This window comes from Pterocles gutturalis, unplaced genomic scaffold, assembly GCF_000699245.1.
Source record: "Pterocles gutturalis isolate BGI_N339 unplaced genomic scaffold, ASM69924v1 scaffold8541, whole genome shotgun sequence".
In the NCBI taxonomy this organism is placed as follows: domain Eukaryota; kingdom Metazoa; phylum Chordata; class Aves; order Pterocliformes; family Pteroclidae; genus Pterocles; species Pterocles gutturalis.
This window is the reverse complement of record NW_010105609.1, coordinates 78,978-96,679: the sequence shown is the minus strand read 5'-3', so window position 1 is coordinate 96,679 and position 17,702 is coordinate 78,978. Positions and strand designations below refer to the sequence as shown.

At 37.1% G+C, this 17,702-nt stretch overlaps 1 protein-coding gene across 1 annotated transcript in view; it reads left to right on the top strand.

The window, feature by feature from the left end:
- Positions 1-2,723: 2,723 nt before the first annotated feature.
- LOC104471946 (nesprin-1-like) overlaps positions 2,724-17,702 on the top strand; it is a gene marked incomplete at its 3' end in the record, with an annotated part of 92,780 nt that continues 77,801 nt past the window's right edge. Inside the window, exons 1-4 of the mRNA XM_010087462.1 lie at positions 2,724-2,877; positions 3,176-3,237; positions 12,859-12,954; positions 14,541-14,624. Of these exons, the coding sequence (XP_010085764.1) occupies positions 2,724-2,877; positions 3,176-3,237; positions 12,859-12,954; positions 14,541-14,624 (396 nt within the window). The remainder of the gene's footprint in view (positions 2,878-3,175; positions 3,238-12,858; positions 12,955-14,540; positions 14,625-17,702) is intronic.

Here is a 17,702-nt window from a genome sequence, read left to right as displayed (position 1 = left end):
TTTGCAGTGGTAAAATCTGCTCCTTTTAAACCTGTAGAAAATAAGTGCTATAAAATAGGAAACTTTATTATTAATAGTATGCTATTAATGAGCCTTATTAACAGCTATTAGTAGGGCTCATAAAGAATATATTGCTCACGTGTGTTCCCTTGAAACACATTATTTTGAAAGGCTGTTTGTGCTATTTGTTGATATGACCAGAACTGAGTATGCCTTCTGCTGGTAAACATTTAGAAGCCAGGAGCTGCTTCTGATTTCCAGTTGTCAGAAGGCTGCTTCTTAAATCATCAGGATACACTGCAACTGCAAATTAGGGAATCAATTTCACTCATTTCTTTTGAGTGAAAAGGTCCAATTCTATTCTTTTGGCATGCTGCTGTTGTATTGGGGTTGCTGGGGAATGAAGCATCAATTTCACTCATTTCTTTTGAGTGAAAAGGTCCAATTCTATTCTTTTGGCATGCTGCTGTTGTATCGGGGTTGCTGTGGAATTTTAACTTATAGAGGTGTGAATGAAGCCAGAGCTGGACAGATTCTGTGTGTCTCCATCCCCACACTTCACACACAACCCAATTCAAGTGTGCAAGACATGCCTTGCCAAAAATAGCCAGTACGGAATGAAGCACAATGCAGTATTTTGAGCAATATTTTTCATAACTTGCCTGTCGGTGCAACAAGTAGATTCTGAGAATGTAATGGATGTTTTTTAAATGACGTAATACAGCCTACCTGATGAAATAAAAGAAAAAGAAGATAAAGAATGCAAAATTACTTTCTTAGACATGAAGTATGCTAATCTAGCAACAGATTAGCTAGAGAGTTAAATGTCTCTTTTTCCTCTGGTATTTCTTATATGTGAGATATTGTTTATGTGTAAAGAAAATATAAAATCCCTAAGTCATAATGGATAAACACTTTTGGGGAGCTCATATGTGGTCAGGGAGCCATCATTGTCCTGCTCAAGATAACATTTTGCCTGATGAATTTTGTGCTGCGATTTGTATGTTTACGTTCCCTCGTTGTGGAGCAGCATTATGTGAGTGTAAATCAGGGATCTTACTAGTAGTGGTACCTCAAACTTACTAGTTATTTCAGAGCTTTAAAGGGGATTAAATAGTAGTCCCTTTTAATGTTATAGATGTGAAAGAGATCAAATCACTATTCAGGGCTGCACAAGACAGTAACAAAGGCAGTATCTAAAACTACTTTTTCCATCTGTAGGATTTAGGACATGCATTTCTTCTTATAAAAAGTAAATATTTTAAAGTGATTTTATTTATTTGGATTTTCTGTAGGAGAGTGAAGAACTGATGATGGTAAAGAGGTATTTCCTTTTATTATTGAAAGAAAAATCCTCAACCTAAATACGTGAATGCCATTGGTGTGAAATTATTCCATGTGTCAAACTCAGTTCCCCACAAGGAAAGGACAGGACTTCATGGACTGGTTATGGCAGTGTTTCTCTTCCCTCTGCAGCCATGACCCTGGCTGCTGAAGTTGGAGAAGCTCATTCAGGAGCTATTTTTGTCTATGCAGCTGGCAGCAGTCCCCGAGGGACTATCTGAGAATCAGTGAAATTCACTATAAGTCAGACAAGTGCCCCAAGACAGGACTAAGGAAAGCAGTATGTAGCAGGATAGAAACTGCCTGAACTAGCTAATGGCTCCTTCCTGGCTGGATCTCCCAGAGGAAAAATAAGCTTGAAAATGCAATTTCAAATATTTAATTCAGTATGGTAAACATTTTCAAATGGACATGCTAAGAGTATTTTTTCTGCGTCTCTAGTTTATTTTCTGAATAAGAGCAACTTGACTGTCAGAGACATGGGTTCTATTTAAAAAGTACAGAGAAGTTCTGGGCACTCAGATGTTGTGGATGAAACATCTCACAGTTACAATTTAGCAACAATTTAAGATTTGTTAATGGTGTGAGGTAGATCAAAGGTTACATTTTAGCAGCACTCAATCATTAACCAATTTAAAGATTAACAAAGTGGTTCAGTAAAAATGTGTTATGATTAAGATAGTGATTTAATTACAGATTTGAGAATGACAAAATTCACACTGACTTACTACAAGGTATCCTAAGTATATATGTACAAACACAAAGAACAGAAACAAACAAATAATCACTGTGGAAATACTTGAATCCAGTGAAATATGCAAGCAGGGAAGCTAATGTAGAATTAAAAGTTTTCTCTTCAGATAGAGAGAGAGAGGGGAGACTAGGCTATAGTCGAAAGTTCTGTCTTCCTTCTCGAGTTTAGAGTAAATACTGACAGTGCATTGGCATTCCTCAACAGGCAATAACTGAGCCTCAAGGGCTTGAGCTTCGCTCTGACCTTTTATTGACTTTGCTGACAGATGGTCCTTAGACCTCTTTGGTCCTGAGAGGTGTCCCAGCTCAGGGGAGATGCTGTCCACAGCCTGCTGCAGCCCAGGAGAGCTCACAGGGTCTCCCTTGGGGTGGCTATTTATAGGGTCTGAGATAATTGACTTTTTCAGGTACTTCTCCATTTCAGCCCCCCTCGGATGGTGGAATATTCTGGTGCATTACACTAGTTACCAAAGTGTATCATCACCCTTCAGGCACCAACCCAGGTACAGGTAGTAGGTTGTCAGGAGGTGATTAACTGTTACTGTTGCCTAAAGCAAGAGCCAGATACATTGAGGTGTTGCCTCAGCGCTTGAATTCACTGCCATAATTAAGTTCAGGAACCAGGGATGCCGAGGAGGTGCTGTTACGCTTGGGTTCACCACTTTCACGGTTCATTCCTGACTCACCCTGGATTGGTATACAACCCAGGAGAGGAAGAGTCGCACCAAGCACCGAGTGACTCAGGAGAGGTGGGGGTTACACCACCGCATCAGACCTTGGGTAAATATAATATGGACTTAGATGTCAAATTTATCTTAGCATTCAGATTTGAAATGGTGTCGTACTCGATAAGACTTGAACTTTGCTGTGAAACTCTACAAATAGTCAAGTGTCAGAGCATTATTATGAGAATATGATGTAGTAGTTACAGGCAAAATTAACTGTCTCAAGAAAACATAGTGGCACTTCTGGCAAATGCAGAATGCATTTGTTGTCAATAGAGAATATTATTCTTCTACCATGTAAATCCAAAAGGATTCAGCAATGTCTAATCAAACTGATTTCCTTTTTTTCTCAGATGAGCAAGAGTCGGTGCAGAAAAGGACTTTCACAAAATGGATCAATACTCATCTAGCTAAGGTAATATATGGCTTTGAATTTATTTTTTTTTTAATCAAACGTTTTTATCTATGCCTATACAGGCCCTGGAGTATAGAATATGTCGGATACGTCTGAGCAGAATGGCATAAAATTAAAAAAGGATCCCCATTATCTGTACACCATAGAGGATGAATGATAGCAGTCAGCTGCAGTGTTGTGAGTGGCGTCTACAGGCAGCCACTCAGCTCCTTTGGCCAAAACTGAAATGTGGCACAGTATCTGCTATTTCAGCCAGAGAAATATTTGAAACTGCTTTCTATGAAACAGACGTATTAGCCTAATTGCATACAGTGTATTTGAATAAAATGTGAGTCACTTGTGTAGTTTGACAGAGACATCCTGAACTGGTTACAAACATAAACAGTGCTTTGTGAATACAGTGCCGAATTAGTTATCTGATGCATCTTAGGATTTGTCGTGAAACTATTGTTGCTTCTTCTTTCCACAACCTAAAACTCCTTTTTTTGGTTTCAGCAGAATAAAGACTGTGATTTATAGACAATTGTAAAAGTGTTAAGCTACAACTGGTTCCAACTGCATCTGGAAACATAAGCAGTGAGACTTAATTTGGCGTTTCCCAAAGTTTTCACACAGCACAGCTCTAGCCATAGCTATCAATTAGTCCAGTAAATTAAAATATTTAAACACCAGAGGAACTCTTTGAAGTGCATCTTTTGAAATCATGAAGATTAATGAACTTGAAAATTGAGCAAGGAATTGTTGCAAGACCAACTGTTTTAGAGAGCAACAGCAAGAGCACTTTTTTAGTTTCTGTGCAAGGAATTGGCTAAAAATGCCCTCAGAAGCTCGCGTAATGCTGTATCATGTGATTTGGTCTAATGAGACTGTATGGCAGAGCAACAGTATTTATTTACATTACTGAGGAATGTAATTGAGGAATTTAGTGTGAAATGAACTGCATTGGCATTGTAAAATTCAACAGCAAGAGCAAGGTTACCTTCAGGACTTCTTGACAGTGGATCCTTGCTGAGAATGAGTTCTGTCCCCCATTCTCTTTGAAATAATTTGGAAAAGGTGCCCATGCAGCAGAGAACTTAAGCACACTGTGTAGGTTCCACTTCAACTGAGATGGAAAGACATTCAGTATCTGATAAAGTGTTAGCAAAGCAGGCTGTGAACATGTGTCTGAGGAGAAGAAGAACTCTTATGGCATGTTCTTCTATTTCCTAATTGTATTATGTCATTAATAATTGATAAATAATATCTGATAATAATTGACAAGTAGATACATGTACTTATTTTTAGGTATATATGTGTGTGTGTGTGCATGTGTGTGCATGTAATGATAATTTGCTAGTAATAACTGACTAATCCTTGGGAAGAGACAAAATTTCAGTGGTAGCACTATTAAGAGATTTTGCTCTGGATTGAGAGGTGTGAATGATACCTTTACTGTTCTACCCCCTTTGAGCTGTGGGGCCTCAAGCAGACTTTTTGACTTGTGTAATCTAGGCATATATTTCTTTAACGGGTCTGGTATTGTAAAGGCTAATCAAATACGCACATTCAAACCAAGCAGTTAACTAGCCACATCCCGCACCTGTAGCTGCCTGAGCTGTCCTGTAGTAATTGGTCTGTGTTAATTCACCCTTTAACAGAAAGGTTGTTTCTATGATACTTTTATTGATGGCTGTCAGCAGTTTTGCCTTACTGCCTGAGTCAGATGTATAGATTAGCTGGCTTTGCTTCCCGTTTATGCGGTTATGCTGCCACAGCAGAAGCACTGTTTATAGAGATTAAACTCAACACAAGAGGAGTGACCCATGATATTAAAATTTTTAAGTTTTTAAAACTTAAGCTTTTAAATCTTTGTTAGTCATATTTTTGGAAAGTGTGGAAATACATTTTCTGAGTTCGTCACAGCTGTAGGAAATACTAATGGGTCTGTGAAATGCACAGGACTCCACTTGCATTCATATTCCAAATTGTAAACCAGAAATTTGATATTGAGGTTATTTGATTCTTGTAAAAGATTGTTGCAGTTTTTATTATGCCAAAAGAATTTGTAAAGCTGTAACATCTCAATTGTCTGGAGGCCTTTGAAATGTGATAAGGAGAAATGCCACTTTTACGGAGCCTTGTCTGCATTCTGCTCACCAAGGTGAGAGCAGAATTGAGGGGAGGAGGAGTGCCACGTGCTTGAGAAGAGCCTCCCCTGTGGCCTCTGGACAGTCCATGCTGGAGCAGGCTTCTGACAAGAACTGCAGCCGGTGCAGGAGCAGGTTCATCCTGAAGGACTGTGTCCCTGTTCCCACACTGGAGCAGGGGAAAAGTGTGAGAGGAAGGGGCGGTGGAGAGGAGCTGTTGTGGAGTGACCACAAGGCCATTCCCCATCCCTCTGCACCACTGTGGCGTAGAAGAGCTGGAAGTGGAGTGAAGTTGATGCTGGGGAGAGAAAGGGTCACTGGGCAGAAGGTGTTTTGAATTTTGTCTTTGTTTCTCTCCATCAATCCAGAATTACTGTGCTGAATTCTATATACAGGCTTCAAAATTAACAGTAACTTCGCTGCAAATTGACTCTGTATTTCTTGGCTACTCTTGGGAAACTTTGGGTTTCTTTCCTTTCAAAAGAAAGTTTAATAGTTGCCATTTTTACTAATCTAGTAAAATTATTAATGGGAAAAGTAATAGGAGGAAATAAGAAAACCCCTAAAAACTATAATTTAAATGTCTGTAACTCCAGCACTGTGGCTATCTGGAGAAATATTCCATCTTGAATGAGTTTGAATGTTTGTGAAAGAATACTGGTGAGTAACTGCATAAAAACCTAAACCCAGGAGAAATTAATGTTTTCTAAGCAAAGTTTAATGGGTTTCACTGTAGCAATCTGAAAGATAGGTTTACTGATGACAAAGGAAAGGAAACTCTGCTAAGGAAGAGTTTTTGTCTTTATACTTTGTTGGTTAAGTAGGTAGAACCGAGAACAGTTAATAGTTTGGGAATATAAGACAGGATGCAATAGTTTGTCAGGGTTTCCTATGAGTAAAAGATTCTTCACTGCTAATCTTTAAAATCTTACTGTATCTTTTCTTTTGAAAAGTCATGCTCTAATTGAAACAGAAACCAATTCAATAACTAAGTTCAGTTCCTCAAGTAGATTAAAAATATAATTTTAGTCTTTTTAACTGTAAAGTTAGGAATGGGTTTGAGAATATGGATACAAATAAAGAAGAATGAACAAAACAGGTAAATGGAATGGGAGTACTGGTAAAATTTCTTCACCGAAAAGGTTGTCAAGCACTGGAACAGGCTGCCCAGGGAAGTGGTTGAGTCACCATCCCTGGAGGTATTTAAAAGACATGTAGACGTGGCACTTAGGGACACGGTTTAGTGGTGGACTTGGCAGTCTTAGGTTAATGGTTGGACTCAATGATCTTAAAGGTCTTTTCCAACCTAAATGATTCTATGATTCTGTAATTCTATGAATTTAACTTTCTGAAAGGGAGTTGGAGGGAGGTACGAAATTTTGTTCTCTCTTGCTCTTACAATAAAATGCTACCTTTTAAAAATTATGTTTCCCAGTTCAGTGATGTGTTCTTTCATAAGCAGAAGACAGGTAAAGGACTTGGCATCAGCTGTCTATGGGATACCACAAAGAAAGGTTGAGGTAAAACAGCCCTAGTGCAAGCTGTGCTCTCACCCACAGGGCAATGTCCTACAGGGGATGAACGCAGAGGAAATAGCTGCAAGTATGATAACTAGTACGTAGTATAGCACAGCTTCATTTTGGGTCAGCTGTTAGCACTAGGCTGTGTCTGTCCCTCTGCTGTCTGTCTCCGTAACCCCAGCTGAATCCATTCTGTGATTCTGACTTGGGAATCTGGTGAGACTCAGCAACTGGAAATCATCTTTTTCTTTGCCACCCACTTGCAGAAATTGGGTGACAGTCTATCAAATGAATGTGATCTATCTTCTGGGCATCCAGTTTAATTTTTGTGCATCTGTGCAGTTCTACTAATGGTAAATGAGATATGCATGTGTAACAGGACAAGACGTTTTCTAATTGCATGCTATTTATTCATATTTCTCTAAGGTAGCAGAACTGGACCTCCTTCCTCTCAGTTTCAGCTTCAAAGACATAGAAATAATTTGAGTATGCTTCTGAATATTTTTTGAGGCTAAAAAAGTCTAAATTTAAAATACAGAACCACTTTATACCAAATATGTCAAAAGGGGCACATTACATCCATTCAGAACAGCAATTACTTAAATGTTTTTCATTTCATTGCCTATGCCAATTTTTTAGATAGTAGATTAGGTGAGTAAAGATGATTGAAAATATGCCTCTTTGTAAAACAACAGAGGCATACGCCTTTTATTGCCTTTGTCATCTTTGATAAAAGTGTTGGGAAACAGTAGTTTCAAAGCTTTGGAACACAGACTGTGAATTGATTTAACCCAATCAAATAACATGTTTGTTCCCAAGTGTAGGGGCAACTTCAGTATTTGAACTCACTGAAGTACTGTTGTGAACAGAGTGAACAACAAATACACACTGAAAGAAATTATTATTCATTTTGTATTTCCATTAAAGGGATGCACACATCAACAAACAAAAGCAGAGGATAGATATCAAATAGAAATAAAACTAAGAATGGGTGAACATTTTTAAACTATACTTACACAATGAATTTTTCATAGTGCTGGATTAAACCTGGGCATTAAACCTTACATTAGGGCTTTTGAAATTGCAAGTTGATATGTTTTATAGCAAAGAAAGGAAGAACAAGAAATGGGTATACCAACATTTACAGTTCTTGCACACAATGCTGTCAGTGATGGTAGTTTGCTCTTAGAATGTGATTTGGTCTTCATATGAAAACCTCATCAATTTTCATCAAGGAACTAAGTAATTCTGTGTCTTTTTGTCTTTTTTGTATGGGAAAACAGAGGCTCCCACTATCTTAGTCACTGACACAGAAAAAAATTAAGCTAATGTCCATCTTGATGGCATGATGAGGAATATCTGACTGGCAGTTTGCTGCTCCAACAGTCACTGTATATTTTCACTAGTATTGCATGTAACCTCTGATTTTAAACAGTGAACACTAAACTAATTTGTGGGAGAAAACTAATCATGTAAAACTTAGGGCTGAGTCCCTCAGAATTTAGTCATAAAAACAGTCATTAGCAGAAACAAACATGAAAACCTATTTGAGTAAGGATTTAGGAATTAAATTGGGGTGGAGGAGTGGGCCAGCAATTACAGAGTAACTCTGAAATTTCACATTTTCCTTCCTGTTCCCACATGCATTTCCCTGCAGAGACAAAATCAGTAGTTACACAGATTTGTTCCTGTTTGGGCATATGGATAGGTTTTCACACATTCTTTTAGCAGTTTTTGAAACATTATTTTAAATTTAATGTTAGGTAGCTCCCATTGTTTGCATTGGCATTCATTATGATGTAGATACTGTTGTTTGTATAATACAATATATTCATTAAAGAAGTTAAGTATTCATTAAAGTAGTTAATCTTGAGGACAAGATTCCTGTAGCAAAGATGCAAATGAGAAATGAAATGCAAGAAAAAGTTTTGGAACAGAAGAATGAAAATATACCTTGGTTCCATATGCCAAGTTTGGATTTTACAAAACTTATTTTACAGTGTCAGAGGAGGAATATCTAGTGATTGCAGCTCTGTTGTAAACCTCTTTTTTTTGAGGCTTGTAAGTCAGATACTTTCCAAATGTACAAATGTTCAGTTCTTGGAATAATTCAGAGTGTTTCCTGAACACTATGGCAAATTAGATAAGTTTGCAAGAGCAACAAGTTTTAGCAAAGCAGTTCCTCATCAATTCCCATTTGTGGTCTCTTCTAAATACAGTTATTTAAATAGATATTTAATATGGAAAAAATCTGTTTCATTAACCTTTAAGATTAATTCCCAATTAATTCATATTCCTCCTACAGAGCACATGAATTTACTTGTACTGAGTGTACCTCCCTCTTTGCAACATGACTATTCCTAAGTGCCATTGTCACTGTAAACTACACTACTGTGATTGCATGCACTGCAATAAATGAGTGTTTAATAGAATACATGCAATGAAGTATGCAGCATATCAGTAGTATTTTTTTGCTGTTTTGCTTTCTTGAAGAAGCTTGTGAAAAAACAAAATCAAATACTAAGGCATCGGAAATCAATGTAGACCCGACAAGTTGTAGATTTAATGTCTGATTGTTCATTGAAGTATATTCTGAGTTCCAGCAAATAATTTTGTTCAAGGGGTTTATAATTATAACAGCTTTTCTTTACTGTTATAGGATTTTGAGAGGTTATTTCATATACTTTTAACATGTTATTTTTTCCTGGTTTAAAAACCATGGTTGTTGAATTATTTGCACAGGCTTTCCAACATTCAGAATATAGTCTATTAGGATCATTACAGTTGATGGTGTTGCTAGAGCTATGCATTTACATACAAAAAGCCAAAATCTGGAGTACATTCAACATTTTCAAGATTACAAAATTTTAGGTTGGTTTTCTTTCCCTACTCGTACTAATTTACATTTAGTATTTTGGCAGTGCCTTAAGGCAACTAAGTGAATAGGTATTAAGTCATATTCAGTCTCCAGAATAAAAAGTATTCAATATATTTTAACTGAATACAGCTTAAAAAACCCTCTATTGTCTCTGGAGGCTGATAAGTAAGCAGCATATAGCTTTGCTTTCTCCTTTCATTTCATTTGACATTATATTTACAGCCAAGGAGTAGGTATTTGTCCATTCCAACAGAAGATGTTGTGTTAATCTCAGCAGAGGATCTGCCTGTAAAAACAGTCAAGTAGTTTGAGCCACCCTGTGCAATGGTCCATATACAACAAATAAGGGTGTATGACCTTCTCAGTATCATCTAGTGTAGGTTTATCTTCCTGAATTATACTGGCATGGAGAATAAGATTGGTATCTACGGAATCCTTATGTAAAAGAGGAATCTATTCTTCTACATATGCCACTAATACTATATCTCATTCCATACTTCTGAGAGAGACTGGGGTCATAATAACAGGGTAGATTCTATGCTATGTGCCCAGACTAGGTAAAAAAAAAAGTTCTTTATGAGACACAGTGGGGGTCTTACCTCCTTGTAATTAGGTATTAACATCTTCAAGGTAGTGAAAAACATTGTAATATAAGTGTAGTATGCAAAATGGTTTTGGCAGTCTGTATATTTAACTAATTTTACATATTAGAGGAGTCTCATACAGGAGATATTTTGACACACCTGTTGTACCTGCCTTCTGTTCCTGTATTGTTGGTGCTAAGGTACACTATGTGGGCTGCTAGACACTGGCAGTGGTTGTAATTATGCAACCTTCCAGCAACAAAAAGTACATTTCAGCCTGCTGATTACATGGACAATTGTGATTCTCACACTTCAAAGCAGTAGGTCTTATAAACTTCAGTGTAAGTCATTTGATGGTTTATTTGTTACTTCTCATCTTATTCAATGCTTTCTCATGCTTCCCGGAGTTTTCCCCAAACCAATATTTGATTACAGTCAAAAGGAAAGTACTGTAGGCATTAATTTACTTGGACAATGTCTTCAGGGATTCTTTTACTGCTGTGCTCTAGTACCATGCCTCAGTTGGGGTCCAAATCTAGTTTCAGAGCAAGAGCTTGACATGGGCCATCAGAGGTTGTATTTGCAGTGTGAAGCTATGCACAGGAGAAACCAGAGATGCTTCCCAGCCTTGGTTTGCACATGAGTGCCACATGACTTTTGACTTCATGCTGGGATGAGCCAAATTCTGGCCTGTGCTCTGACTTGAGAGTAAGGATACCAAACCGCTTAAGCTGGAAGGGAGCTGTGTTGTGCTCAGAAAGGTCATCTGACAGGCACATTATTGGCACCAGGGTTATGGGGCACTGTAAATCTCCCTTAACTTTCAATCTAAGCGTGTCCTAAATCACCATCTATAAGGACCTGTCTCTCTTCATTACTGTAGAGCGAGCTTCAAGAGACAAACCTCCCTACTGGGGCATTTAGATTGGTGGTGAGATTTTCAGGCCTTCACCTCCTGTTGGATTAGGATGTCAGCTGCTATAATCCTCTTGTCTTTATTGCTTAATTATTTTAGCAAAAAATTCTTCAGTACTGTATCATGCAGTAATGCTGTTAAAACCAAAGCTGCTCTGAACTTCAAACAGGAAATGATAACATAGAAGGTGAGGAAAATTAACTGCATTTATGTCAAATGCCTGTAATTCAAGACTGGGACAAGTTAATCTGCAGTGGCCTGTTTGCTCCATTGATTTCTTTGGTGTTATATTAAGGAAGAACGTGATCCATTATTTATTGCATTGCTAGGAAATAAAAAAGAACTGTGATTAAATATATACCCTTGTAATGAGTTATAATACTGCTTTATTTTATATACATGAGAAAATATACTATTATTGTGGCTATTAGAGCATGTCAAATCTCACATGAAGTCTGCTTTCATCCAAGCTGAACAATGAAGCCAGGGTGTTTTGTTTTTGGGAACTAGAAACCTCTGCTTTCTCCTAATTTGTTACAGCATTTCTATCTTTTCAAGAGCAGTGTTTCATTTGTTAAGTTCATCTTTTCAAATCTGTGTTTCTACAGAATAGAAGTTGTAGATCAAGTTGTTGTACAAGCATTTTTTTTTCAGAAGTACCCCAAAAGTAAATTATTAAACCTAAACTAATTTTAAGAATTTTTTAGTCTGTCATTTTAGTGAATTAACAGGTATAAATATTAGTATTATGTGGATGCTGACAAGCTCATGGAAGCTAGAGGGTGTTTATTTCATTTATTCAGCTGGACCAAGTTTAAACTTTTTGTTTCTAGGAGATACTTTGTGATCATTAAAGTGCTGAACAGCTGAGAGACATAAATCCACAAACTGGGCTGTATTTAAGAAGATAAAGTTTAATGATGTGACCTTATTGTCCAAAATTCCTAAAACATCATCTGTTTACAGTTTTTTCAGTATTTTCATTGTTGTGTTTGGAACTGTAAAGACATATGTTAAGCAATCTGTCCTAAGTAAAAGCTGACATGGTGCTAACAGCACTGGAAGCCTGCAAGGCCTGGGGGAGAGAGGAGAAAATACAGCAACTTGGTGTAACAACTGTCAGCTGTGAGAAGGTAGTAGTGCTCAAACAGCCACCTTGCTTCAGGGATCTTTCTTTCCTGCAGCTCCTTGTATTGCTCAGATGGAGAGCGTAAGATTTCTGGGACATACTTAACACTAGGGAAAATATGCTGATAAATTGATATGTGACTGTAATAGTACATCTGTAAATTGTGCGTATTTTGTAGACTCAATCACTTGTTGGTGTGTTACTTTGCTTGTTTTAGGGAGCAGGAGCTTTTTCCATTATATCATTAGTGGCAGAAAGCAATCTAGTGTTACAGTCCTGAGCCAGAAATGTTAAAGAGTTAAACAATATGGTGGGAAAGCAATGTTTAAATGATACATTGATATTAAATGTTATAAAACATGAAGTAGGGGACCAGCCACTCTTTGTGCTTCTGTTTGAAAGGAAGGGAGGTAGGATGTAATGCTGATGAGCCTTTATAATATCCAAAGTGTTCTCCCTTTTCAGCGCAGTCCTCCCATGCTGGTGAATGACCTGTTTGAAGATATCAAAGATGGGGTAATGCTAATTGCCCTTTTGGAGGTTCTTTCAGGGCAGAAGCTGGTAAGAACTTCTTTCCTTCCTTCTCAGTTTGCATGATAGTTGCATAACTTCTCAGAATATAATTTTCTAATATGTTTATATATTTGAATACCATAAAAAACCTGACTGATGCATAGCAAAATAAGTTTATTCACAGAGTGGGCTACCTGGTTACAAAACCAAAAGAATGTTGGTCTGTTATTATATATATTTTTTTTTTACTTTATGCATTAGCTATTATTTTGTCTTACTAGTTCATAAAAGTTGCTTATTTGTATTAGTCTTTGCACTTCATCTGGGTGTTACTACTGTGACACAAACAAGGTCCAAACTGAAAGCTGCTTCTATACATCTTTAAGAAATGACGGCAGACTTTTCTTGTTAAATTTGTGGCTTTCTCTCTGAAAAAAAATTGTTAACCCCTCAAATTTCATGGGATCTTGTATCTGTTTAACTTGACAGCTGCTCTGCTACTAGAAAGAACCGTAACTGATGTCAAATGGCTTTTTCACAGACAAGTTGTGTACAGAGGCCATGGTGTGTACATGGCAAAGAGACTGTCTTTTGAGATCCAGGCTAGTTTTGTGCATGTGATGGGGAAGAAAAACAAAAGAGTTTTAGGCCAAGACCTCTCACTTTTTTTCCAAATCAGCTCACAGATCAGGTGGCAGCATCTGAACAAGTAGAGCAACAGTTTGTCATTCAGCTTGCTCTAGAGTTCAGATGTTACCTGTTCCTTCACATTCAGGCAATTTGGAAGTGCTATTCTTTTGCCCCTTTTTCATATTTCAGCTCTCTTTTGGTTGCAGGTGATACACCAAATTAGGCAGTAATTCAGACTGCAGGAGTGATTTTACTGTAAGATGGGAAAAAGCTATACTTTCACGTGTGTTTCTGCCCTGTTGAAACAAACCTATTTCTGTTCGTCTGAGACAGAAAGTCTCCCTCTTGTGGCAAAACACAAGTAGTAAAACAGGGAAAGATTTTTAATGACGGTACCTGTTACAATGAACTTCATTGGATTGCATCTTGCCTACATTAATTAGTGCAGGACAAGAGATATCACAAAACCAGAATAATGTCTGGTTAATTTAAAGGTCATGTATAGCAGAATATGATATTCTCTAGTAATTGCAAGAGGAACTTCAGAATCAGGCCTTTGTTAAATCCGTTTGTAACTTTATGAACACAAATTTAAATGGTATTAGTTGTATATTTGCATTGCAATATAATATTCAGGGGGGAAATTAATTCCAGTGTAGAGTATTAGAAGCCTAGGATATGTTCTTGAAGTATATTTAAATAATTATTTATTTTTTTAGCCTACATGACTAAGTTCAGCAAAATTCATTGTTCAGTGAGAGTTTGTGATAGTTGGGTTTTTAACACCAATGACGTAGTAGAGAGAATGGATAAAAATCCTCTAGGTAAAATTTCTTCACTGCAGCCTGATTTTTAAAAATAACAACAACGTTGACTTCTCCTTTGAGAGCAAAAATATTTTACTGAGAGAAAGTTGCCTTCCCTCAAATATATATATGTGTGTATGTGTGTGTGATTTATTGGCATAAATCTAATTGGAGTTTACACTGTTCTTTCTCTTTAAGCCTTGTGAGCAGGGACGTCAGCTGAAGAGAATTCACTGGGTTGCCAACATTGGCACAGCTCTTAAGTTTCTAGAAGGAAGACGGGTAGGTTTGGTAGCACTTTGGTCTGTTTTTTACGTTTTTTTTTTCCTTTCCTTCCTTAAATGTATAATTTGTGTTCACATACTTGTTTTTATTTTCCAAAATTGGAACTATGAATGTAGTCTTCAGTTTCTATACAGTACCTAAAAGCTGCTGTAAAGTAAAAATATCAAGATCCAATGCTAATATGTAGCAATGTATATGGTAAAATTTTTTGTTGTTAGAATCACCTTGGATCATCTTTCCTCTTTTTTTTTTTTTTTTTTTAATGTGCTCTTCAGCTCCTCATGTTACCTACTGTCCTGTTGCTGTTCTCAGCAAAGAACAGTGATCTTCAGTTCAGTAGAGGCATTAATTTATAATTAAAGGTATAGATTTATGGACTTTTCTCAGTTGTACATGAAAAACTCTACTCTCTGAAAGTACAGACATGAAAATTTAGAACAGTGTGACCCTTTATCAGCTCAGCAGGACTTCAGACTAATTCCTGGATTGATTCTGGTAAAGTCAGTGCTGTGACCATTTTAGAAATGAAACAGAATGTTTTATAAATTTAACAAAAGACAGAAAACCTGAAAGCTCAATGTGATCTAGATATGAATATCAAATAAAAGCAGTCTACTTCTACCCTTTTTCCTCACTTTTCTCTCTATATTGTGATAACTTATATCTGTTTTTAAAATTATATTACATATATTTTGTTCTCCTAATTTCTGCATTTTAGTTCAATTTTTCTCAACGTAGATGTAACACCTGATGAATTTTATGTCTCTGCAGTATTCCAGGAGTTTTTAGGAATTTTTTCCCTCTCTTTAACTCCATGACATCTTAACCTCAGTACATTTCTGTTACATGGGAAACAATCTTAGCAGGTGCCTGTAGAAAGAAACCTGTAAGAGAATATTTTTTGATTGAAAAAATGTATAACCAAAACAAAGACAAATATATTCCCAAAACAAAATTCAGCTTTAGCTCATGATTTCACTGGTTTGTGTAGTACAGTTTGTTAATACACACCATATCACATGCAGCCTGGGAGTGGAGGCTTAGATACAAAGAGAGATGCTTTCTGGTGAGACCTGTATAACCCAAGACAAGGCTGGGATGAAGAGCAAAAAATCCCCTGCTTCCCTAGCCTGCATGTCACAAAGCAGTTGGTGACCTGAACTTTGAGTGACCCAGCTTAGATTCCAGGAATAATACAGCAGTGCACCAACGTAACTGACCCTGCTGAGGATCAAGATAGATTGCCAGAGGTGGACTACTGTGGTTCTGCTTGTGATAGCTTGAGTATTTTTGTTTGGATTTTTCTTAGTTATTTTTTGTATGTATAGTGTATCAATATGCCAGGTTTTCTTCTGGAGGAAGCTGGAAATATGCAGTGTCAGGCAGATTGCTGTGGATTAGCAGGTCATCTCTAGGTTGAATCCAGCCTGAAGGATGTGTCTATCCAGTCTGTCACCCTTTTCCCCCCAGAGGAGGTGGGGATGCTGTTCAGACACCAAAAACCTCTTCAGCAGCTGAGTGCAGTTCCTGGTCTGTACTCAAAGGTGAATGAAGGGAGAGGGGTGGCTGCGTGCAGTGCTTTGGGGAGTGCCAACAGGGTCTTCTTCCTCTGTGGGGTCTCCCATAAGTAAGGTTTATTACATATTTAATGAACTTCTTATTTTCCCTGTCCAAACAGACTTCTGCAAATACTCCTGTTATACTGTAAAATGCAGCTGGTAATTAACAGGTGCCATTCAGGACCAAACTGGGGTTTTTTTGTGGTTTTGAAAAGTTTATTTTGTAGTTTAAAATCTGTTTTGGTGGAGTATAAGAGAAAGGTAACATAATAACTAGTCTAAAAGGGCTATGCCTCTGTGAACAGCAGCCTTATCAGAAGCTCTAGCTGAGTCCCTGCAAATCTTTTGATCTGTAATATATATTGATCTGTAGGAAAAACCTCACTTCCTAGAAAAAGAAAGCTTTTGTTAGAATTAGTCCAGCTGAGAGAATGAGACTCTTGATATATTTTTCTTCAGGCAGGTAATAGAAAATTTTCCTTATCGATCGGTAGCAAAGCAAAGAATATAAATTTTCCCACAGTTTTGACAGATTTCTTGGTGGAGAGGATTGGAAATACAGCTTGTGGGGATTTCTTCTCTGTCTCTTCCTAAGCATCCTGTGGATTTTGTATTCTGAAAGAGCTGCCCTGCCCTGAACAACAATTTTTTTTTGTTTGTTTGCTCTTGACATATTTTTGGCAGATTTCCGTCTGCTGATTCAGAGTACTACAGTCTTTTCTCTGTTTTGGGGAGACAAATGAGGTCACCTAAAGTCATTCTCCTGCCTTCCTTTAACCTATTCTCCAAGGTTTTTCTGTAACATTTGTCCATGAACAAGCTTGCAGTGCGTGAACACTTTATCAGCCCTTCATATTTGTATCATGATTGATGGCAGACTCTTAGTTTTGCTGAGTAATAGTAATAGTAATAATGTATTTGCTAATTTTCCAATATTACTTGTTTTATTCTATTTCCTTGAGTATTATCTACCTGTTAATTTATTTAAGATACCATCTTTATCCCCTCCTTTACTGCCCTTTGTTTTATGATCTTATTTTAGGGTGATACTTTATTCAGACTACAGGTTAGCGTTTGGGAGTTGAGAGTCATGGAGTCTGTTCCCATTTCTGTTGAAAAACTGCATGTGATCTTGGAAAACTATTTTTTTCCAACTCTTTTCTTATTTTAAGAGAACTATAGGCAGATTTGTCTTGCAAGGGAGCCTTAATCAGTGATGGTAATATCCTTTGCAATAATAGGCTCTCTACCAGGGAACTGTGGCATTCCTTTTTCCCTTATCTTTCTTTTATGTTTCTTCCTGCCTTTTCCTTTTCTTCTTTGTTCTTAAACTCACTTTCTTCTTTCCATTTCAAATCTATCAGAACTATAGCAAGAAATCACTTCATAATTTAAAATCTGTTATGGAGGATTTAGTTTGATTTCTGTATTAATTGTATTGTGAGATGTGCCGAAAGTGTTTGCTTTGCATTATAAAATTAAATAAATGCATTTACCTAATAATTAATAATGTAAA